This window comes from Glycine max, chromosome 10 (genome assembly GCF_000004515.6).
Source record: "Glycine max cultivar Williams 82 chromosome 10, Glycine_max_v4.0, whole genome shotgun sequence".
Classification (NCBI taxonomy): Eukaryota; Viridiplantae; Streptophyta; class Magnoliopsida; order Fabales; family Fabaceae; genus Glycine; species Glycine max.
In genome coordinates, this window is record NC_038246.2 from 45,135,562 (window position 1) to 45,161,465 (window position 25,904).

The window sequence follows — 25,904 nt, forward strand, 5'->3', positions numbered from 1 at the left end:
TAAATATTAAAGTTACTACCATGCAAATAGGGATCCGAGTATATGAATTTTTTTTTAGTACAAGTAATGTATATAGTATCTTATTATCCTATCCAAACTAACCTATTCTCATCCTTGTTTATACCAACATATTTTTGGATTTAAATTCTCTAAAATGACAAAAATGCATAATGTAAGAAATTTACGAACTACTTTAAATTAAACAAATAATAAATATGTTCTTATCTTCTCACTTTACAATTCTTACTTAAAAGGATACAATTCTCATACTTTTATTCATATGTTTAGCAATAAGAACCATTTAAAATGAAATTAGAGATATCATTGGTAGGGAGATTCTAATTTCCTATTCAAACAATTAAAAGATAAGGGCATTGGAATTTAAATAACTAAATTTGATCAAGCTACTACTGATGAAAAAATAACTAAATTTGATAATCTTTTATGATTTTTTATAATAGTTTTAGAAATATAGTAGCATTACTCTATGACTCATGACCTAGAGAAACATGCTTTATTCAAGAAAGGGATTTGGGGGGAGGGGGGGGGGGGGGGGGGGTGATAATATTTTTCTCAATAGCTGGGCACTTATGTACCTGCAATATTCCTAGATTATATGCTCACATTAGCATCTTTCATAGTTTGGAGCAATTGACCTTTTCACCAAGTCACCTAAAATGATACTGTAAATAGGATTTCGTAATTCGACTAGGGTTAAAATTGGTAAACATTCAAACCAACGAGGTAAATTCCTACCAAATAGAAATCATTAGGCATTGCTTCGTAACAAATCCTTCCATATGATGTGTCATTACATATATACATAGTTAAATCTTAAATATAATTTTTTTATAGAATTTATGCTGTCTTGTATTTTGAATTTATGTATGATAATCAAATTTGTTATTTATTAACAATTTTTTAATATAATTTTTATAACCTAAAATTAATTTAAAATAAAAAAATTCACATGAAAATAAAGAAAGTAAAAAAAATTATATTTTCAGTGAGTGAAAGTCACTCTCAATAAAGAGAGAGAGAAAAATATAAATAATGAATTAATTCAGAAAATAAAAAAAAGTGAGATATTTACGCTTCAAGTTGTTATTTTACTTTACACAGAGAGTAGATTAAGAATTGAGTTAGTATCTAAAAATCAACACAAAAGTAAGCAGTACTACTCCCAGTTTTTAGACACATCGACTCCTTAGAACGTTTTTCAAACAGAAATTCGTCTAAAAATCGGCACCAAATGTGTTACTTCGTTAGACGATAATTTCCTATGAATTAAATGCAATAAAATATTTAAAGATAGATAGAAAAATGGATTACAAACTAATCCACTTTCTCCACAGATTTTCACTACTAAAAGAAAAAAAAAATGAATCGAAAATATATTTTAGTTTGTTAAAGAATTTCTGTGTCATTTGCACCCCCACCACACTCCTTAGTCCTTTCACGGTTTTTTATTTCGTCAATTACATAGTATTTTTTTTTTTTTAACTAGTTACCTACTACTTGAACAATATATACAATGCACATCACAATGTAGGTTCACACAAGAAAGATTGACACGTCGCCCAAAATCCCAATTGCTGTCGATTAATATTGTTTGATACTCGCAATCCATAATGTTGATGTACGCTATTCAACACTAGCTATATTTTTATTTATTTAGTATGAAACGTGTACTGTACAGAGACGACTTTCCAATATTATGGCTTCACTTTTTTTTAACAACATTACTACCATAATTGATCACATGCATGGGACATTATTCGGTAATAACCATGTAATAAATCCACATTTGAAATGCTTATTTTTAGCAAGAACCGATCTGAATAAAATGTTAACTTCCACGGCTTTTAAGGTATAAACTGTAGATTGAGCGAGTATGAAACAAGGGTGTACAAAAAAGATTAAGCTGTCATTGTTTCATCTAAGTAAACATCACTTCATCAAATGCAGCAGATGATACAAATTGCAACTTGACAAAGTGATCCCTATGCACAAATGTAAATGAATATAATGCAGCGGACTTACAGGAGATGTAATCAGGATATTGGCACTTGAAGGAATCAAAAAGGAAAAAGTAAGAAAACTTTTATAGTTAAAAAAAAGTCATAAATAAATCCATTCTTTTCTTTTCTTTTCTTTTTTTCTTCTTAATTTACTACTGTGCCAAGGTCACCTTGGACCAGATAACTCTACTGCATGCAGATTTTCGGTTGAGTCGACAATCCAATCGGAATTAGGATGAGGGGCCAGCTCCACCTCCTGCCGGAGAACTTCCACCTTTTGCCACTCATCCCATCTTTCTGCCAAGCCATCACCTTCAAGCATTCTCACCACTTCTGACATCTTAGGTCGGTCCATCGGGGAACCTTGTGTGCAGAGTAGTGCAACCTGGATTAACTGTTCTACCTCAGTTTCTATATAGTTGGTTTGTAGATCAGGATCTACCAACATTTCAAGCTTTTTCTCTTTCAGAAGTCCTTTTACCTGTGAAAATATTCAGCTGAATTAGATTTAGACATACATTACAATACTGAAAAGGTAACTTAATACTTGCATTTGCACCACATATCAATATTGGACAGGTTCCTGATACTGATACTCTTGGATACTTCACCCATTCAGTCATTCATATTTGAGAAGTATCCAGTGCTAGATGGACACAATCATTCTGCCTAACAGCCTAAGTCAACAACATAATTGGTACTCCAACAATTATGAGGGGTTGGATGGACTTTAACTGCAAGGTAAACCATAAATAATAAAAACACAAGGATATAATTTTCCACTCAACATACCCAATCAAGCAGCATAACATCATCGTCATTAGCGAGTCGAGCAAGGTCAAAAGCTCTCTGTCCAGTGATCAGCTCCAGAAGCATGATACCATAACCAAAAACGTCAGTTTTCTCTGAAGATTTACCAGTGGAAAGGTACTCAGGAGCTATATGCCCGATAGTGCCCCGTACAGCAGTTGTCACATGCGTGTCCTTGTAATCCATAAGTTTGGCCAATCCAAAGTCCCCAACAACAGCCTCAAACTCTTCATCCAGCAATATGTTCGCAGCCTTCACATCACGATGAATAATCTTTGGGTCACAATGATCATGCAAATATGAAAGACCCCTTGCAGATCCCAAAGCTACTCTTTTCCGGGTTGGCCAATCCAGGGGTTCTTGATATGGAGGACGCTCTAAAATAAAGCAATTACAAAATTATAAGACAATAATAAACATTTAATGATTGAGAATATAACCAGTATGGGTGGGCCAATAATACAAGTAAAATTTTCTTAAGCATAGAATGTGTCACTATGAACTCCTTGGGGTTTCCTCTAGTTTAGGAATCAGGCTTATACAATTTTCATAAAACAGCTTAGTTTCTTATATCTTTACTTGGTCGTCTCTTTTTTCTTTGAGCTTGGGAATTTCTGGAATAAACTTTCCCCAAGAAATAGCCCCCCAAAATAATAAACTTGAGAATCCCTTTTTATATAATTATGAATAGAATGTGCCACAGCTCGAGCATCCAACAACTATACTACTTTCATAAGCATAGGCTAAAGTAGAACTATGGGAGAAATGGTAAATGAGAACCCTGTTCCCTGTAGGGTGGGTAGGGGGAAGGGGGCAAAGAAAGGAATAGAAGAAATAAGGATTCAAAAGGGCATTAACAATTGCTAAAAAGAATAAAACAGAAGATCTACCTCTTAAGCAAGAAGCAACACTTCCATTAGCCATGTAGGGATAAACAAGTAGCCTTTCTGTTGGTGTCATACAGAACCCGCGTAGTCGGAGGAGATTTCTATGCACAGCCATGCTAATCATCTCCACTTCAGTCTGAAACTGAAGCTCCCCACCAGGAGTGCGTTCCTCTTTCAATCTTTTCACAGCCACCAGTGAACCATCTGCCAAGCGTCCTTTGTACACCTTACCAAATCCTCCCCTCCCAAGAATGTTCTTATTGCTGAAACTATCCGTTGCAACTTGCAGTTCTCGCAGTGAGAACCTCTTAAGCTGTCCCAGATGGACTTCAGGGTCCTCTTCAGCTGCAAACATATTCAAGGAAATCAAATTATATATTCTTTAAATAAGTTCAAAAACTGTTATACCCATTCTTCTTTGATTGCTCACCAGGCACATCAAAGAAAAATTCTTGTGGTTTCCTTCGACGCCACCAGGCAAATGCAATTGCAGGTGCAGCAAATAATAGAGCAGCACCAGCGGCAACACCTCCGGCTATTGCTCCAGTGGCACCATTACCCCCTGCAATTCGATATAGAGGAAGGTTGGATCATCACTGTTTCTTTTATCTTCTTTATGTTTAGTGTTGCATACATAAATATACAAATATAAACCATGTAGGTGCAGCAACACAAACAAATCTTTAAGGTAGTAGAAGATATGACCGACCAATGATTTCCAATTCCAAATGAGACAATAAAGAATTTACTCTTCAGAACTTAACATCAAAATCAACAGCAATAAAGGAAAACATGCAACATGGCCATATGAAGTAATAGAAAGCAGAAACTGTCCCACAGAGAACTGGAAGGGATCTTAACACCAAAAGCAATAAAACACAATATTCAGTCCAATGCCATGACTAAAAACAATTTAGCTACACGGGTGAGTGCGTGAAATATGGTCAGCAACTACAAGCCACATCCATAACAAAAAATTGAAAATGCAAGCTTTGTAAATCACCTCTATTAATTAAAAGCAATTGCAACAGAAGGAAGATTACCTGGGGCAGAAATTGGAGGTGGAGGGACAAAAGGGGGAGGAGGAGAAAATGGAGGAGAGCCTGGACAAGGGTGCCCAGTGACAGGTCCACATAGATCCATGTTGTTTGCAAAACTGAGAAGGGAATCCCGTTTATAAAAAAATTTACAAATCAGAACCAGTGTGACAATAACCAAAAGTTCAGTAAGAAACCTGATAGGAGTGAATAATGAGAAGGAGCCATTATCGGGAACCACTCCCGATAGATGATTATTAGACAAATCCCTACATTAGACAAATAAATTGAGGAAAAAAATATTAGAATTGCATACAAAAAATAGAGAAATGAATAGCATATTTTTAGATATAGTGGCACTCACAGAACTTGGAGAGCTGTAATATTGGTCAGTGACATGGGAATAGGACCCGACAAGCTGTTGTTGTTAAGCCGACTATCCTTAGACATAATAGATAAACAGAATTAAGATCTATCCTGATATCCAAAAAATCAAGAACGAAGAGATTGACAAGCACCAGAACAAGATTTTACCCTTGAACAGAAAAATACTAGTCATTGACATTTTAAAAAATAATCAGACTGTCCACAGCATAGATAGAACAAGTATACTCACAGGAAACGCAATTTTGACAACTTGCCCAACGAATCTGGGATTGGGCCAGTGAAATGGTTCAGGTACAGATCCAAGCTCACCAAGTTAGTAAGATTCCCCAGGTCACTTGGAATAGGGCCAGTAATGTTATTGCTGTAAAGTTCCCTATTATGTAAAACAATATACATCAAAAAGATATAAAGATTAAAGATATTTAAATCAATATTAGTAAAATCAGCTTCTGCCTAAATTTTTATAATATTTCGTGGAAATTCCAAAATTTGTTTCAGGAGCATACCCCAACTTCTGAATAAGAGTAATCCTGTAGTAAAAGGATACAGTAATTTAAAACAGATGCAAGGTAGGACAAGTTCTTTTTTTTTTCTCAAGATTTCTAAACACACATAAAAACTCAATCCATTTGGTTGACTTGCATAGCAATTTTAATCAGTAGAATACAATATTGACCGGTAATAATATTCAATTGAGCATAATCATTCCATTGAAACAACTAGACTAATGATTTAAAATTCAGGATGGAGCAGTACACAGACAAGCATCATTATCTAGTCTAGTAGTCTAAAAGAATGATAAAAACCAGCTGAAAAGGAACAGAAACCTCAAATTATTGCCAACACACAACATGATCATCCAGCTGGCAATTGAAGATGCAATAGTAAGGACATCAGGACCCAACTTGATAATCTCAATAAATAATTTATAATCACAGCTCCAAATTAAAGGAAAGTTCAGGAATAGTTGTGACTTCATTAACAAAGCTCATAACAAAAATTCAATGATGAAAGAAAAAAAAACATTGGAACATCAAATCAAGGGATAACATACAAATACTGCAAATTCTTAAGCTGACCAAGCTGCGGAACAAGTTGACCAGACAGCGCAGCATTCCCCAGATCACTGACAACCGAGCAAAGTAAAGATCACACGCAAACATTAGAGAAGTCATCCTCGATTAAAAGAAGCTGTTCAGGCAGAAAGAACACGTGACAGATATCCAGGAACAAGCAACTTACACTCTTATGACACTATTATCATTGTTGCATGTCACATGAAACCATGTACAGGGATTGACAAGTGTAGGATCCCAACTTTGCAAAACATTGTTGGGATCCTGTAAGTTTGTCCTCAGACTATGCAAAGCATCTCCTGTTTCAAAACACAAGAACATACAATCAGGTACTTTAAAGTTCAGAATATACTTGCATGTCAAATCCACACCAATGAACGTTTCCAGCAGTAATGTTGCATGATTGAGCAGTTAGAAATTGCACATAAGAAAAATATTGTACCATATGGGTTGAAGCAATACACGTCATGCACAAAAAAAAAAACAGGATTAGGACACACTTCAAGGACTAATTAATGCAACTCAACACGTGAAAACAAAAGAAAAAAAATCAACATACCATATAGGTTGGAGCAGTACACTTCAAGCACAAAAAACACAATTTACAGAGAAGTTCACTAGTTAATGCAATGCGACACACATGTGCACAAAAAATACCCTTCAAGAACATAGCATATAGGATGGTGCAATACACTTCAGGTGCAAAAAACAGGATTGAAAAATACAGAGAAGTTCACTAGTTAATGCAACGCAACACGACTCGCGTGCACAAAAAATACACTTGAAGAACATAGCATATATGATGGTGCAATACACTTCAAGTGCTAAAAACAGGATTGAAAAATACAGAGAAATTCCTTAGTTAATGCAACACGACAGGCACACGCACACATACAAAAATACACTTAAAAAACATAAGCATATAGGTTGGAGGTATACACTTCAAGCACAAAAAACAGGATTGAAAAATACAGAGAAGTTCATTAGTTTATTGCAACACGACAGGGAAATGCACGCAGACAAAAAAAAAATACACTTCAAGAACTTAGCATATAGGATGGTGCAAGTGGAATAAACTTCAAACGCAATAACAGGATTTAAAAATACAGAAGTTCACTAGTTAATGCAACACGACAGGCACACGCACGCACATACAATAATATACTTCAAGAACATAGCATATATGCTGGAGCAATAACACTTCAAGCACAAAAAGCAGGATTGAAAAATACATAGAAGTTGATTAGTTTATGCAACACGACAGGCACATGCGCGCAGACAAAAAAAAATACACTTAAAAGTACATAACATATAGATTGGAGCAATACACTTCAAGGCTTCAAGCACAAAAAGCAGGATTGAAAAATACAGGGAAGTTCATGAGTTTGTGCAACACGACACGCACGTTTTGGTCAGTCCGGTAGCTTCCTACACATGCACGTATACTCTAAAGCATCTAGTAGATTACAACTAAGAATTTATTGACCTGCAGAGAGGTGAACAAAATCAGGGAAGGTCGGGCAAATTCCATGATATACACTGTTTACCACCCATAGTCCCATACAAACAATAATTCAGTATTTAGTTTTCTTTTTCTTCATAGGAATCGAAGACAATGTCAGGAGATTTACAACAACTCACACATTGTTCAACCAACTTAGCTAACCCCCTTGACATTCAGTACTTAGTTTGAATTGCAGAAGGGGTAACCCATATGCAGGGCACCTCATAGGATAGCCAGCAAGAAGGCATTGCCTTAAAAAGGTATAAATGAATAAAGAGGTGGAAAATCTCTGAGGACTTGTTATACCAAAATAAACAAAGACAAAAAAAATTCCATCTAGTCACTTCTACAGCATCCTTTCTACAAACCCACAAGCAAAGGGAATGAAGATTGATGAAACACCAAAAGAGAGCAGTCCCAACAACATGAATCTCCTCCATGAATACACAAACCACTTCTTGAAGCCCATATCAAAGGAGGAAACAAAAAGGAAAAGAGAATCTCCTTTACCCAACTCAATAAAATCAAGGAAACAGCAAGCAAAAAATCCCAAACAAGCTTGAAAACAGTTCATTTTTTGTTCCACGAGTTATAAAATGAATCAGCCACACAGACAATAATTTCATTCCATACAAACCTTCCATGTTAGCTGAAATCAGGCATAGTGGATGAACCACCACCACCCACCAAATGAAACCTAAGGCCATGAACTTTCTCTCCATCACCCTATGTAGCCAATAACCTCGGATCCAAACAAAACCTCACACCCCAATACACCATCACAAGAAAACCACCCTCACTCTTCCTCCACCACCACCATCACCAACTCAAACTCAAATGACCCTAAACCCTAACTCTCAAATCTCCACCATTACCACCCACCACACCACACCCACAACCCGATCTCACCAAAAAATAACTCTTTTGAACAACACCAGAAACTCAAACCCAAAAATACAAAACAAACTGTTCTCAAACACCAAAAAGAATCAAAACATTTTCCCCCATTTTTAATTTTTTTTCTCTCTTCAAGAAATGAAAAAAAAAAAAACCTTTTTTTCTTCCTTTTTCACTTTCTCTCTAGCTATATTCGAAGAAAAAACACAGATACTGTTTCTCTCTCTTTCTCTGTCAGCTGGTGAGACTGTAAGATCGTTATCTTTTTTGAGTAAGGCGTGGAGTGAGAGTGGTGTGTAGATAGAGAGAAAGGAAAAATGAAGCTGCCCGAACGGTGCTGCCCGCTGCCCGAACGCAGTCAAAAACGCTCTCGCGCGAGATCGTGGAAAGTGACGTGACTCTAACATGGAGGGGCAAAACCCCGTTTTTTGGTCAAAATGCGAGTGAGTTTCGTGGGCCCAACATTACTTTTGTTTTGAGGGTTCTGCCACGTCATCCTTCCTCTCATTTTTTTATTCTAAGATGCTTTCTTTTCTTTCCTACATTTTACTTATGCTTTAATCACGAATTATAATTTTTTTCCTGAAAAAAAGTATTTTATAGTCAAAAGTATAAGGTGAATAATTTTTTTCAAGTATAATTTATCTTAATTCAATGATTAATCATAATTTAAATCTTAAATTTCTTAATTAAAAGATATAAGTTGTTATTATTTATGTTAAATATTGTTAGTTATTTTTCTTGAAATTGATTTTATGAATGAAAATTATTTTCCTAGGAAAGCCATTATGAGTACCAGATGCGTTTTTAGTCGTTAAAATTTATTTCTTCCCTTAAACGTGGCCTTTGATTAACCGTACCACTAGGAATGGCTCAAGCGGCATCTTTTGTTTTCATTTAAAAAAAGTTCTGGAGATAGTTAATAAAGATTTAATGCTTTAAATAAAATAAAATTTAAATATAAAAAATCAAGTATGTTAATGTTAAAAGAATCTTTGTAATGTTTTGCAGTTGAGCTTGTGAAAATAGTCTTGTAATAATTTTTCACAATCTAAGTAAAGTTTGGGGCATTTGAAAATAGAAATGTACAATAATTTGATCCGATATGCCAAACAGAGAAACACTATTGGTTATAACTTTTACAGATGTTTGAAGTTTTATACTCCTATTGAGTATATTTAACATTTGAGTAATTAATAAATGTATTAACAACTTGTAGTGAAATCATCAATCATCAATGGTTTTCCAACCCTTGGAGATGTTGAAGATTGGGTCCTCCTCAATGTCATCTCTAACTGCATAACCAATAAATCACAGATGTCATCATAAAATTGGGTTGCAAAGTTGTTACAATTAATTATAATTTCAATTCTTGTATGATAGGTAATTCTGATTTTCATCTAATCATAGATAAGTGCATGCAACAATTTGTTTTTTTTACCAACTCTAGAGTGAGTTTTGTGAAGAGATAAGTTAAGTTGCAACTTGTAACTTACTATATATTTAGTAAAAAATTTATGAACAACTTGTAAAGTAATTTTAATGAGCTCAAATGGGTGATTATTTTAACCTAATTTATATTTAATATTTGATAATGCAATAAATTTTACTTATTTAAAAAAAAAAAGAATCGAAACTGAGCATAGTTGAAGTCCAAAGAAGTTTTTTTTTACAGGGTCTTAAGAACTTACTAGTAAACAATAAAAAATAAGTCAATGTAACAAAAGAAATTAAAAACAATAACATTTGTTAGTCACAAAAACTGAGCATAATTGAATACTAATTTACTATAGAATTAATATAGCTTAGTTATCATTATCATTGTTTATAAGAAACATTTGAAGTGTCCTTAAGTCAGCTCATTTAATTATGAATGTGTGGGTATAATTTTCTTCTGAGCCTTTTTAATGCGTTTTTTTTCTTCCTTTTTTTTTGTTTTCTCTTTCTTCGCTTGAATAAAACAAAAAAGTAATTCCGCGAATTACTGATATCTTTTACATTACTATTGATTTTCCTATATATTTTCTCTCTCTTTACTTGCATAAAACAAAAATCCAATTCCATTAACTACTCATGTCTTTTAATTGCTATTAATGTCACTGCTTCTATCTCTTGAATGAGAGGTTGCCATTTGTGCATGAAATTCCATGAATTACTCATGCCTTTTTAATTGCTATTAATACCATCACTTTTATTTCTGGAGAGGTTGCCGTTTGTGTATGCAAATTGCAAAGGACCATAAGAATGTAATGATGGAACACCTCATTCATTTGTTAATTTTTTATGTTAAAAGTGATCAAACTTGTTTGAGATTGTTTGGTATGCATATGTGTCCCTAATTTTAGGTAAATCTGATGCTTGATTTGTTTTTCATACATAGTTAGTTATGATTTGTTAGGTATTAATGAAATTAGGTATTAATGGAATAAAAGGGGTAACTGGACACGGGTACAAGTAACAGAAAGCGTCTGAACTTGAGACTATTACGGCCCCACGTCATTCTTGCCGTATTTCTATTTTATGTTATATTCTGCATTTTTTTAGAATGTTTATATTATTGAAATGGTTAAAAATTATAAAACTATAATATTCATGTCTTTTAAACTTTCATATAAAATTCAGTTAATATTTATTCTTTCATTATTTCCAAATTAAATAAAAAAAATACTTTAATTTTTTAATTAATACTCAAATATGTTTCAGTTAATATAAAACATAATAAAATATTTACAAAATATGATTAAAATACCTTCATGTAAAATAAATATTGTTAAAATGTTCAAATTAAAATATTTGAACACCCATTTTTTTATAATTTAGTATATGTTTTTATTACTAAAAGAATTTGTAGTTATTTTTATATTTTATAATTATTCTCCGTTTACAAGTACCCGGTAAAATACATATATACCAGACATTTGCTTGTTAGTGATAAAAAAGAAATGTTCAAATACTTTATTTTTAGTATCAGCTCCAGTTTAAAATCCTGATTAAAGTGCGAGGGATTTGTTATATAACAACAGGAGCAGGGGAACTGAAAATACGAGTTGTCAGATTCATATTCAAGTGGATTTTCTTTCTATGTATTGACATCTCTAATCACAAGAACTAAGTTTTGAAATTGCTATCCAAGCTACCAATAAAATGGAGAAGATGCTCTATGATAATTGTTAGTATTGGCTTCTAGAGGAAATCAAAGTTTCAACAAATTATATATAGTAACCTAAAGTACCATATCATATCATTTCACGTTATTACACCAGCATGCCTTTGACTAACCTAACTATTTTAATGTTTTCTATTTATCAAGAGTAGCCAAATGTGTTATCATGATTCAGTGAAAGAAACAGGCAGAAGCTTTATAAGGTGGTGGTCGTGGTGGTGCAATAAAGTAAAATAACTTACAGAGATTCGACTCAACTTTCTCCTATTGCATGAATACATTATTTAAATTGGCGTATAATGTTATTATATAAATAATTCGAATCCAACTATGAATTTTATCATACACTAAATGGCATTTGAGAGACAGTCCAATTATATTAATTGTTAATAAAAGTGTAAAGTATTATTTTGAAATTAAGTATTAAGTATTTGTATAGTATAGTAAGTAATAATTAAGCAAGGAAATGTCATATGTGACTAAAACACAAATTTGATTTTAAGCTTTTTATTAAAATGCAAAACAGTAAATAATTCATGAATTATTTGTTAGACTTTGCTCCTTTTAAGGTATATATATATACCTTAAATAAAATTATACACACACGTGTATATAAAAGAGATACAAAAAAGTAACAAGTGAGAACAACTTTAATCGTGAGAAATAATAATTGTATATACATTTTTTTCCATCAATATATATACATTATAAAAAATATCTAATTTATATAAAACCTAACATACTAAATATCAATAATAATAATAATAATGTTGGTTGGAATGATATTGAATTTTTTTATAAAAAAAATTGATTTAAGTTTTATGGATAAAAAAAATACTTAGGAGATGAAACTTACTAAAAATGATCATTAAGATTTTTAATAATATTATAATGATAAAAAAAATTAAATAAGTTAACAGTTGAATTTACTGATTTTGTATCTTATATAAAGTTATTAAAAGTTATAAGTATAAAAATTAACATCTGATGTCAATTGGTATGTACCAAAATATATAGAGAGAAAAATAGATAGATGGTCATAAATATATGAGTTTATATATATAGTAGTTTTACAGAAACAATGAAATACATTATAGTTACATCCCCCCAAAATCATTAAAACCAACGAAGGGGACTGTGTTCTATTAAAGTGAAAGGAAGAATGTGAAAATGCAAGACCCAAATTTCAATCAACTTGCGACTGGTGAGACATCCCAGCCAGCCAAAATTTCCAAAGTAACACTTACACTCTTATAGTGTTAATTATATTTTTAGTCTTAGAAGCTTTTTAATTTTCAGATTTAGTTTCTAATAATAAAAAATGATCAGTTTTAGTTTTTGATATTTTTGTATTTTAATGTTTTTGGCCTCTCCTACTAAGTCTCCCTGTTAATTGATGATGTGATGCTTTATATTGAGCATCACATGTTAATTTCTTGTGATAATAATTTTCTAGCGGTTAAAATTGCCAAAAAATACTTCTCATACAAACGTTTAAGAATCTTTCTAAAACACAACACAGGAACCTTAATAGATTTTTAAATTGAATCCTTAAATTTTTTTAAATTGTTCTTTTTTCTAAAATTTTAATTGTTATTTTGTGACTGTTTTAAGTCATCATCATATAATTACAAGGACCTTTTTATTTTAGTTTAAGGATGCAATTAAAAAATCATGAATCTAGATTAATATCTAACCCAACCAACCTTACAAATTAATCATTATCAGTTTTTTCTTAAGGAATTAATCATTATCAGTTGTTTAACATAGAGTTTAATTATTCTGTGGGATAATGATGATGTAAAATAATTTTAAGATCATTATTTATAATTAAATTATAATATAAAATTATTTTATATTTTCAGGGCATTGTTATTTTTTCGTGTAGACTGAATATCAGGGCAAACCATTTCCAAATTCCTAAGTTTCAAAATTTAGAAATGAAGTGTTATGTATAGTATCATATATTTATGTATAAAAAAACATAAATGAAGGAGCTCATTTGGTGTGGAGTTGATCTAAATACTAAAGGATTTATTTGTGAAAATGCTGCAACAGTACAAACACTTCGTCAGAGGCATGATTTCTCTATTTCTGGCTTTATACAAGTGAGGATTCAGAGATTGATTCTTAAGCTTCAAATCATGACAAGAAATGAGGACAAAGAAAGGATCCCTGAGGGGAGGGGCTAGACCCCATAGCAATAGAAATTTCTCTTTTATTTCTTGAAAGAGATCCACTCTTTCCATGGTACAGTATTAAAATTAAAATCACCGGGACAAAGTGGATATTTAATACTAAAGTGAATTAATTAACATTTAATTATTCTAATTTAGTTAATACTCGATCTTAAGTTTAAATTTTAAATATATAACTATTTAAATATTTAGATGAATTTTTTTTACCCTTCATGTAATCAACTGGTCATAACCAACTAGTCACCCATTCTTACTCTATAAAAATATATTGTGAAAAGATACATATAGGAGTGGCAGATACAGAGATTTTTTTATTAGGGACAATTTTTTTTAAAAATATTTTCATACAAGAAAAATATTACAAATTTTTGCAAAATACACAATGTGTAGTGTAGGCCAAAAAAAATCTAAAATACCTATGTTTTTACAAATTATAATTATTCTCTACATATTTTCATATTTTTAAAATATATGATTTTTTCATTACAAATACTATAAAAAATTGAAAAGATAAAATGAAAAAATTAATATCAACTTATTCTTTCTTTTATCTCTTATAATATTTTACATTCATTTAAAGAAAAAATATTTTATAGGAGCAAAACTATTTTTTTTGGCAGCAAAAAATAAATATTATTATATATATCCATGTAAAAAAAAAAAAAATTATGGGGCAATTATTCTCACACCCAACAACGTGGATCTGTCAATGAATATAACCTTAAAAAATAAACATTTAATAAATATTTTAACCAATCCATTAATCTCAATCGTCCTTTAATTACCCACAATTCATCTCAATCGTCCTTTAATTACCGAATATCTCAAGAATAATGGGAAGCTAATTAGCTACCTAAGCAGGCTATTGATAAATATTAAAAACTAATTAATGTGATGTAAAGAACATCTCATGCCAAAAAACAAAGTTGACTTGCTACAATTGGAAAACCAACTTGAATACAATGCAGCATTTGCATGCTTTTTTCAACGTCAGTATCAGGAAGTGACATAACTTAAAAAGGAGGTATCTTTGGCGTAGTTAATTACTTATTATCAGACAAGAAAATAATTAATATCAAAATTCAGACGGGATAAAAATTTATAAGATATCAATTGCAACTTCAAATAGTGTCTAAAAAATGTTAATATTTACCATCAATAAAGTGATCAACAATTGTAACTTTATTTTAATTTAATCAGTCATCTCGAGATTGAATTTTAAATTTTAAAAGAATAATAATTAATTATACAAATTAATTTATAAGTTACTCAAATATATTATAAACTACTTGCAATGAATTGTCAACTACATTCATATCGTATAAATATTTTTTTGAGGCTTCGTATACATTTCAAAATATAAAGAAAATATAAAAAACATTTAAAATTATAAAAAAAATATCCACAATTAATTTAAAGAGCTTAAACTTACAAATTTTAAAAAGGCATGTTAAGAATTATTTACAATTCCATTATTTGTAATTCAATATTAATTACTGCCGTTAAAAAAAACAATTCCATTCTTTGTATTTTAATGTGTTGGATAGAATATATTTTATTGAATAATTTATTTTATAAAACGCGTTAACAAAAGCTTATTATATAAGGTAAGATTTGATACCCACATAGTTACTACACTACACTATCTTTTTGCCAGATGTACCTTCTAGCTGCTTTTATTTTTAAGGGAGTCTAATAAAGCCTAAAACATGGGACTATGATATCAATTATCCTTATCAAATGTCCATTTGTGTCAGCCACATTAGTAAGAGTTTGGGTGCAAACAACACTGTATCCTTTCCGCCATATTATCCTTTATTCTTCTTCAGTGTTGACTATTGTTTGGGGGCTTAAATTGTGGAGAGCTTCTCGTGCTAAAACTTTTTAATGATTTTTTTTTTCCTTCTAAATTGGCCACCCAAGATAATGAGGTATCTTTTCTGGCCACTGCTTTCTAGGGATAAATGATTTGGAACGTGATCTTTTCGTGTCAAGGAGGAGGTACTATACCATACCATGTGACCCAAAGTCTCAAAGTGGGGGCACTAGCACTAATTGCACTCCATGTCCATGACGAGACTTGCGATACAATAGAATGTATTTATCTTTTTTGTTATCGTTGTTGATAGATTCTTTCTATTGTAGTATTGTAACTTTTGTCACTCTTTTGGTTAAATTCATCATTAGCTAGGTTATATTTTAGATGAAGGTTATGGTGGGAGTGAGGATAAAGTATATAATTGGTTTATAGTTAAAAATGTTGCAATGTGTATTTTAATACAAGTTCTCTTGGTATATAAAAAGAAAATGAATGTAAAATTAAGAATTTTGATCTGTTTGTAAAATTATTTTTACCTTAAAGTTAATTTTATAACTGAAAATTAAACATGTTAAAGGTCTTCCAGGGGAGAAAAGTCATTTCCCTTAAATGTATTAATCAGGTGTCCATATTCTAGATTAGTTGCTAACTGTTTTTTGTAGAAAATACTTTGTAGATTAGCTTTTTTATGATCAATGTGGAACATATTTTCTAAATCAGTTATTTATCAACATATTTAAAATATCTATCTTAATATTGCAAAAAAGCCATAAATTCACATGCTATATCTACTTTTAGGGAACTTATCTAAAATGACAATGTGAAAAATCGTTTTTTTATTGGTATATGATATCATATCACATTAGATATGAGATGTCAAAGAGTGTGAGAAAATTGTATTTAAGCTTCAATTTTATTTTAAACATTTTTGTCAAAAAATAAATTATACCAAAAAAAATCCTTTGAACTCCTTCCGATGAAAGAATTTTGATTAAGAGGTAACATTGTTTGTGTTTGAAATGATTATTATTTTAAGGATATTTTGGAATGATTATTGAAAATATTTTATTTAAAAATACTGAACACAGTCCATTAATTATATAGCACTCATTTTTGTTTTATAGTTTTTTAGTGAAATAAAAATTAACTAAAAGAACCACTAATTCATTTAAAAAATGTATGGATGCTACAGCATGGGTGGTTTTAAAATGATTGTTTGTTGTCCACACTTTGGACTACGCAATGGAATAGTACAACTTTTGTAAGTATAATTGAATTATACTTGACTCAAAAAATTAAATTATACTTGTGTGACTGTGATATTTTGTGATTTTATGTGGTAATATTTGTATTACATGCTTGTCGTGGATTTTTTTTTTTGTTGCATGTTAAAAGTATTGTCAAAATATTGCGTACACCATATATTTAACCGGTTGAAGAATTTGTCCCCACCATTTTAAGACTACCAGGATAAAAAAGTCAAAGCTAATTAAACATGAAAAAGTTCAACAATTGGCTACGTGGAATCAATTGTTTTTTAGTACGTCTTTCAAAAAAGGATAATGTAAAAAATATTTTAGTTATAAAATTACTTTTAATAGAAAGGTAAGAATAAAATAACTTGTAATTTATTTTTATCTTTCAAGAAATTAAAGAGGGAGGTGCTTGTTTAATAGCATCTTAAATATTTTTCTCATTTTCATATAAGTAACTTACTTTATTTCACGTCATTTTTAAGTAATTTAATTTTTTTTCAATATAATTTTATATTTACAAGTTATTTAATTCACAAATGTTCTTTCTATCCAAGTTCTATATTCTCTATTATATTTAATTTAACCCAAATTCTAAGCAACTTAAATGTTATACGAAATCTACTAATACGACCACATATAGTCTTTAGTGGACATCCTAAATAATTACCAACTCGATTATTTTCCTCGACTATTAATATCAGGAAAAGAAAATAAGTTATATTTCACTTATCACACATAACTGATACGTACATTTATTTAAATGTCGGATTCCATTTTTAAGTATTTAACCCCATAATTAAGAAAGAGCTCGATCATAAAAAAAAGGTTACACAGATTGAAATACGAAGAATCTGATAAGAATATATGTTTAAATTAATAAATAATTTTCTTCAATTTTACACCATATAAAATCACTTACAACATATCAAAATAATATTTTATTGATAAACAATCGGTGCAACTAAGCAATTTCTATTGTAGATACTCTATATATTCCTACAAATCCGTTTAGTGATTAATTTGAACAGAATACCTGATCAATTTATCGGCTTTTCAGTTCGACCAATTTTAAAAGTAGTGCTCTTTGATGTTTAATTTTAATTTTTTTTAAAGAAGTGTGAATAACACATTTTAAATTCCAGTTGAATTAGGCAAGTTGTGGAATTTGAAACTTAAATTCACAGTTTTATATTTTCTTAGAGGAAAAAACTATTAATTTTTTCCCTTTTGTTGTAATATATGCCTGTTTCAAGGAACATTTTATAATTATGTTTTAATTATATATTTTTATATTTAAATCTGATTAATTAATAACTAAGGAAAATTTTAAATATAAAATTTAGTTTAAATAATTTATCAGTTACAAAACATAATCAAGTTTAAATTGACACCGAATAAGAAAAAAAAATTATAAATAAATTTTCTAATGGAGTTTATGATGTTGGATTCTAATGGCATTAATGATTGCAGAAGTACTTTTCTTACGGGGAGAGGAGAGGGCTGTAAAGGCGACCTCGACGACAACAACACCAAAACATGCCAATAAAAACCATTTTTTTAAAACTAAAAAAACATTATTATTATTTACAAAAGTAATATTTAGATATATTAATGGAGTCTAATTGAAGGGGATATTTTTTATTTTATTTTTTAACATGAAGGGACTATTCAATAACTTGGCCAACTAATATTTTACCGTGACAAAATTTTCTCCGAAAAAAATATTTATAATTTTTTTTACCATATTTTCTAATTGATTTAGACCTAGTTTATTTTAATATGATACTAAATTTATTAATTTTAGTATTAATTACCGGTAAATGTTCAACAAACTTCACATTATTAAAAGCGTACTTTTTTTTTTGCTGAATATTAAAAGCGTAAGGTTATTTTTGAAAAAAAGAAGCTTACGGTAAGTTTTTTTTCTTTTCTTTTTTTTTAGAAAAAGGGGATACGGTAAGTGTGTTAAAAACTTCAAATGTTGCAACCGATTATCAACATAAAAAATTACTGATAAAAGATGCTGTTGAATTACATGAAAACATATTGATGACATAGTTGTTGGATTGTGTTCACAGCAATAGAAAGAGAAATACATGTATCATGTATGAATAATAAAATGTAAAATATAAATATTAACATTTATCTCTAGTAATTATTTTCTTTGCACTGTACCTAATATTTCCTCCAACTCACATTTCATCTTTTCCCGCTTAAAAAAGAAAAAAAAAACAACAGTGTCAACGAGTTTACACATCATAAAACATTGGATTTGAAACTTATGTTTTATCCTAATAAAATCCCTTTCTATAATTATTTTGTCCTAATAAAGTTCTTCCAAGTGGAAAAAGAAAAACCGTAAAATATTTTTAAAATTGGCAACAAAAGTTTGCTTATGCAAAGCAAAACATAATTATTAATTGGATTAGGTTTTTTATGTATGAAAATGAGAAAAGCCACGTACCAATCTTTTTAAATATAATAAAAAAGCAGTGGATAATAAAAGATATAAATGTCTGTTATCCGGTGCCTCCAACCATGAGGACAAACGCTAAGCCTGAAGTTTGTGGTGTTCACAGAAAGAGACATATTTTTCCTAGTTACATAACATGTACCCATCCATCTATTTGTCTAACACCATCCAATTTAATTCCAAACCAAATAATAATATCCAAACCCACTAATTTTGGACTTTTATGTAAGTTGTTGATTTGGTTGAGAGGTACTTTCCCCAGTCCCACGTGTGACTTTTTTCTCTTTTTTTTTTTTTTAAAGTTTCTTTTTCGTTTGGAACCTCATGAATCATGATGCGTTACAAATAAATAATGTTTTGTTGCATAGAAAAAACCAAATGGTCGCATTCACCAGACATTCGTCTGAGGGGCCCATGAAAAAGCCCCTTGCCTTTTCAAGATGGACTACTTCTCTATTTTACAATTTGGGCCTAACCCAAACCCCCTCCTCATATTTTCACACTCACACGTGTGTATGCATGTTTACTTTATTGTTGTTATTCTTATTCTTATTTACTTTATTTAATTTAACAAACTGTTAGGTGTAATTATCATTTAATTTTTAGTTAAACAAATGCGACATGTGCTTGGGGAATAATTAGCCTTAAGTTTGATTTGTATTCATTTATAATAATTTTTGCTATATTGGAAGCTATATTTTAAAACTAAAATCGTAATTTTATGCACAAAACAATTGTGTATCGCTTCAACCATAAAAAATTGACCTTTTAGCTCCCTATGGCTCTATCTACCTGAATAAAGGTATTGTTTTTATTTTGTTATAAATTTGTAGCAAATGCCGACTAAGTTTAAAATAAAATAAAATAAAATGGCTTGTAATTGTCAACTGGGGATTGCTATTCACCCCTTACGTTTTCAAATTCAATGCAAAGGACGAAACTATCCCTGTTGACAGTTTCCCTACACCCCCTTCTCCTTCTCTTCTCACCTGTTTCTATCTTCTCTTTCTCCTTCTCCAATTTCTCATCTCCTACCTCACATCCTTTATCCTTTTTCTGCTCCCACTACCTCACATCCTTTATCCTGTGTCTCCTTCACCCGTGTGAGAGGAACATTGTTTTTTGCTTGTGTTTGTTCAACAAAAATGTGTTTCTATTGTGTAGAAATACATAATGGAATCATATTTCCTTTTTGTGTTTGATAAGAGTGTAAAACACAAATGTGATTTTGTGGTTTATCTCATTGACATACACCATAGAAATACATTTCTGATGTGCACTTTCATCAAACACCCAAGGAAAACATGTTTCCATTATGATTAATAGCAATTGGTAGGTGAGAATGGTAATTTCCATCTTATTTCAAGTACTTGTACGGTCTAAGCCCATAATATAATTTTTTTTATAGTAATAAAGGACTTTCTTCTTTACTACCATCAAAACTAAACGGCTGAAACGGATTTTTTTCAAGAGAAAATTGGTCATATGATATGCCCATAATATAATTATGTCCGTATATCATATAACTTTTGTATAAATATACAGTCTCCTACCATTCTGGCAATTTTCAAGAATTATTTTCACCAAAATTTTATCTCTCTCAAAATGAAAGTCCAAAGAGATTCTCAAGGCCACTAACGTTCGGCCTTATTTATTTTATTTTTGTCTTCTTTCTCTTCATGTTTCTATGGGACTTGCATTGGGCCTGGTCCTTTAGATGCGCGTAATCTTAATCTGGGCCAGGCTAATTTGTCTGTTGGAAACAAAGACAATTACAAATTTATAATTGGGTCAAACCCTTATATATTCAATATGGTTCTCAAATGCTGGTATAAAATACAAATAATGTAATTATATGTGTCAAGATGTACTTTAAATTAGAAAAACAAATTTTACAAAACTACACTTGTTTATCATTCAAACACTCTCTCATCCGTCATGGGCCTAATACTTTCTACGACCAATCTTCATATCATACGACAATCAACGTACTACGAAGTAGTAATTGAAAATGAGATCAGGTGCAATAAGGACAAGAGGATACACACAATTACTTTCACCGAGTTAATATTTAATGGCTATCACCTGACATCTTTACTGGAGTAGGTAGCATAGCTTTTATAACTCTTCAATTCATTCTAGATGGCAGTATTAATTGATACTTTGAAGTGCTACTGCCAAGTATAGACATTACAGTAATTTCTTGTTTTTTTTCTTTTTTCAAAAACTAGTTAATATTTACTTATATTTAAGTTTAAAATTATTTTTGTTGTTATTTATATTTAAGTCCAGAAGAAATATTTAATTATATTTAATTCTAAAATTATGTTTTTATTACTTATACTTAAGTCCCGAAGAAATATTAGCTAATATCAACCTATCCAGGTTAGAAGATTTGGAGAAGGCGGGGACTGTATTTATTAGGGGGTGGTGGGAGCTGAGAGAAACAAACAAGCATAAGATTAATTGAGAGACGCAGAAGGTAAAGATCGAAGAATGGAAGGGTCTTCACCATCCATTGAAGAAGAGAGAACAGCCACTTTCTATGTGTACCATCCTTGCTATTTTCTTCAACAAGCACTCAGGGCTCTCTTGAAGTGTGTAGGTATTGATGAGTCTGAAAACACAATGTGTTCACAGGCCAATAAACAAGAGAAAAGCTCACTGCCACAAACTCCTTCTGCAGATGATCCTATTACAAACTCTCCAACCCACAAAAGCTCCCCAGATGCTGCAGATCCACCTTCCACAACTAATCAAACCATTGTATGTGCTATGCTACCTTCTCAATCTTTCTCTACATGTGTCATATGTGTGTGTTTGTGTGCTTTCTTGTCAACAAAACAAACATATAGTATTAGGTAAGGGGAATAGTGGGTACTTACTTTGATGCTTTAATGTAGAACATAGAATTCATAGACCATGCGTTCAAAAAATAAAATAAAAGAAAAACCCTTCACTTTTTAACCAATTAATCATGATTAAGGTCTAAATTTTATATGGTTCAACTCAACACTCGCTCAACATTTGCAATTTCACCTTTAAAGATAATGTTAACGTTGTTCCATGTAACCATGTAGACCATGATTAAATCTAAACAAATCATATAACCTACCAAGTCTTTTTTTTTCAATTTTTTTTCCTGTTGCATAAAATGATTTCTGTCATTAATTATTGGGCATCACCAGTACTAGAAGGCATGCAAACATTGGATATGTCATGTGTGTGTAATAAACTAATAATCCAAAATAAAGTCCCCATTTAATTTTTGGTACTAGCTAGCTAGTGATCAAAATCTTTAAAAACTTTGCGTAGATCATTGCAAGTTTAATGGCAACGCGTGGCAGTCGAGGGTCTAAAATTAGCGATGGGTCAGGCCCTCAGCATAATTAATAGATACCATGGCTTTTCACTTGGTTGGTAAGTTTAACTTCCCAAATGTTACTAGTAAGTTTGTCCCTGTTCTCAAATCTCATACCCCATTAATTTAAACTTATTTTTCTTCTCTTTTCTAGATATCAAAATCTTTGCATTTTTAATTAGTGATCAGGTTAATTATCAATGATATTACTTTTAATTTCTGCAGGATTATAAAGTGTGTGATACTCGAAGGTCAGGACTTAATTACCCAAGGGCCCAGGCCTTCAGAGAATAAATGAAAAATTTATGCTGAATTTCCTCTTAGTGTTAGTCTAGTTGTCATAGTTTTGCTTCCTCTAGCTGTTTATTTTAACCTTTCTTTCCTATTTTCCTTCTTCTTTGCAATTTTCAGATAGAGTTGTACGTGTGTGGGAATTAAATATTTATGCAGATATATATAGAAGGCCTGACCTGTAAATCCATATCAATATTTAATTGCTAGCTTGTGCTTTACAATTCAGCTTCATACAGCGGAAGAGATTTTATTTTTAGTATCGTAGTACTATTTATCTTATTTTGTGCCACCGTTAATATATATATATATATAATTGTGCCACCATTCTTTTTATTTTCCGGCACAAAAGAGGGGCCAATTAAACAGAAAAAAAAAACAAGACAAGTAGATACTGTGATGTTCGAGGTATCAGCAAGAAGGTGGTGTGTCAAACCAGGACAAATACAATGGTATATATACAGTGTGTTACTTTTATTTCGTCCGTATCAAGAGGGAACATCCCCATTCCGTGCCGTTAATATATACATTTTTTAAAATTTATGTGCATTATAATTAACCTTCAATAACTAAAGACATGGGAGGAAACTAAAAGTTGTTAGACATAAATGTTTCATCACTTGGAATTTTTAATTAATATTTCAAATTTGATTTTTGGTTTAGGTATAAAATTATGATTAAAGGTATTATTATATTTCAAAATAAATTCATCTAATAAGAAAAAATTAGTTGAATATCAAATACATTTTACTCCATTCACAGCATTCAAAATTTTAAATCGATGTTGATAAATAAGGCAGCACTTATCTGATTGTAATTTTTTTTAGAGAATACCCAAGTTAGACTATTAGCACTATGTATTTTGAAAAAAAAACTTCATTCATTTTTATATATAAGATTCAATTGCTTAATTTATTAAGATTAAAAAAAATATTAATTTATTTAATCATAATAAAATAATCTTAAATTTATATCTTTTCCAAAATTATCTTTATCATTAATATTTATCTCTTCTAATGATTTGCTAATATATTATTTTTTTAATATGAGGTATTTTTAGTCTATATGAGAAATATTAATAATTAAGTTTTATAAAAATGAATAAATGTCATTTTAAATTTGTGTCTTGTAAATAAAAAAGGAGAGAAGAAGTAATAGATAAATTAACTAGTTAAAAATTGAAAAGATAATTGATAGATGAAAACTAACCGATGATTGGAAGGTATTAGTTGAAAGTTGTCAAACTAATTTTTTTAATTAAAAGTGTTTTGATAAAATTATTTGTTAAAGTTCTTCGTAAATATAAATTGAAAAGAATGGATGTGTATCTTGTTTATATAATATTTTTTATAAAAAATTAATTTTACGGATAAAATATATTTTTGGATAATTATGATTATAATTTTTAATGAATTTTGAAATCTTATATTTTTTGTTTAAAAATTAATTATTTTAATTACATTTTTTAATTTCAATTATTACATTTCTTTCGTACTGTGCATTCTATTGTTAATTTTATATTATGCTTTTAAAAAATATTTTAATTAAATTTAAAATAAAATTTAAATAACATACTAAAGCAAACATTATAGTTTCATCATTTTGATTAGTTTGATAATATATATCGTTGTGTGTTTTTAAATACTATATTGCGTATAGTATTATCATACTAATATTATCAAAATGTTAAATTACAATGTTAAAACAATAAAATAAAAATGTAAATAGGATGATAGTAATAAAAACAAAGTTATAATATAAAAATCTAAATAATAATATAAAAAAGAAATAAAAAAAACCCCAAAGAAGTATTTTTGGTACAAGTAATTAAATATGTAGAAATTTTGGTAGAAGCCTTACATTAACGACTACTGAATATAGCAAAGAAAAAAAAATAGAATTATTGATTTGATAAGAGGCAGGCCATAGCCTCATTGGAACCAAAAACTAAAAAGAACAGTTACCAGAATTAGAAAAACTTTGCAAAATGGAAGCAATAACAAGAGATTCATCATCACCATCGTAAGAAGCAGCATTCATCATCTCTAGACAAACTTCAACACTTGGATCCAACTCTGGGGTCGGCGGTGGCGGTGGAGGAGGCAATGACGACATAGGAAGTGGTGGAAGAGACACAAAAGGGTAGTGAAAATTAGTTCGAGCATTAATGCCACAAATCTTGATAGATGAAAGATCATAAGCTATAGCAGCCTCTTCAGCAGTGTCAAATGTGCCTAGCCAGTGTCTCTCTTTGGTGTATGGGTTCCTAATCTCAGCAGCATATCTTCCCCATGGCCTTTTTCTCACACCAAGATACATTGTAGATCGCCTAGAAGTTCTTCTAATGGGGTTTTTGTAAATCAATGGTGAAAGGTTTTCCATTGGCTTGGTCTTGGAAACTTGAGCTGTTGTTTGAGACATAGAAAGATATAGAGTTGGGTTTATATAATAATTGATAGCTAGGATGATTGAGGAGGTATAGTTTAATTAATTGGTGAAATTTATATATAGTTCAAGTTCCATTGTAAGCCATGTGTGGAAGTGGAACAATGTAGGATGTGCAAGAAAGAAGATATTGTGTTTATATGATTTAATTATATTTGGTGGAGTGGGGCAGGTAAGAAGCATAGCTATCATGGAATATATAATATAGAATTAACTGCTCATTTGTTTCTCTAATGGCTGTTTCTTCTCATTCATTTCCCTGTTTTCCTCGCATATGAC

The 25,904-nt window shown here is 30.5% G+C and overlaps 3 protein-coding genes across 3 annotated transcripts; 1 reads left to right on the forward strand and 2 right to left on the reverse strand.

The window, feature by feature from the left end:
• Window positions 1-1,880: 1,880 nt before the first annotated feature.
• Window positions 1,881-8,752, reverse strand: SERK1 (somatic embryogenesis receptor kinase). The gene is made up of 11 exons (NM_001251345.2): window positions 8,360-8,752; window positions 6,385-6,517; window positions 6,197-6,268; window positions 5,372-5,515; window positions 5,120-5,191; window positions 4,953-5,024; window positions 4,762-4,874; window positions 4,149-4,280; window positions 3,722-4,063; window positions 2,814-3,208; window positions 1,881-2,502 (listed from the first exon to the last, which is right to left on the reverse strand). The coding sequence occupies exons 1-11, from the start codon at window positions 8,442-8,444 to the stop codon at window positions 2,188-2,190; spliced, it is 1,875 nt and encodes a 624-aa protein (NP_001238274.2). The 5' UTR covers window positions 8,445-8,752; the 3' UTR covers window positions 1,881-2,187.
• Window positions 8,753-22,019: 13,267 nt separating this feature from the next.
• LOC100305933 (uncharacterized) lies at window positions 22,020-23,402 on the forward strand. The gene is made up of 3 exons (NM_001248225.2): window positions 22,020-22,294; window positions 22,844-22,948; window positions 23,115-23,402. Exons 1-2 carry the CDS (start codon window positions 22,025-22,027, stop codon window positions 22,919-22,921), a joined length of 348 nt encoding a protein of 115 aa, NP_001235154.1. The 5' UTR covers window positions 22,020-22,024; the 3' UTR covers window positions 22,922-22,948; window positions 23,115-23,402.
• A 1,725-nt stretch (window positions 23,403-25,127) lies between these two features.
• Window positions 25,128-25,601, reverse strand: LOC100816937 (ethylene-responsive transcription factor LEP). Its single transcript, XM_026124256.1, has one exon. The coding sequence runs from the start codon at window positions 25,599-25,601 to the stop codon at window positions 25,128-25,130; it is 474 nt and encodes a 157-aa protein (XP_025980041.1).
• Window positions 25,602-25,904: the final 303 nt, after the last annotated feature.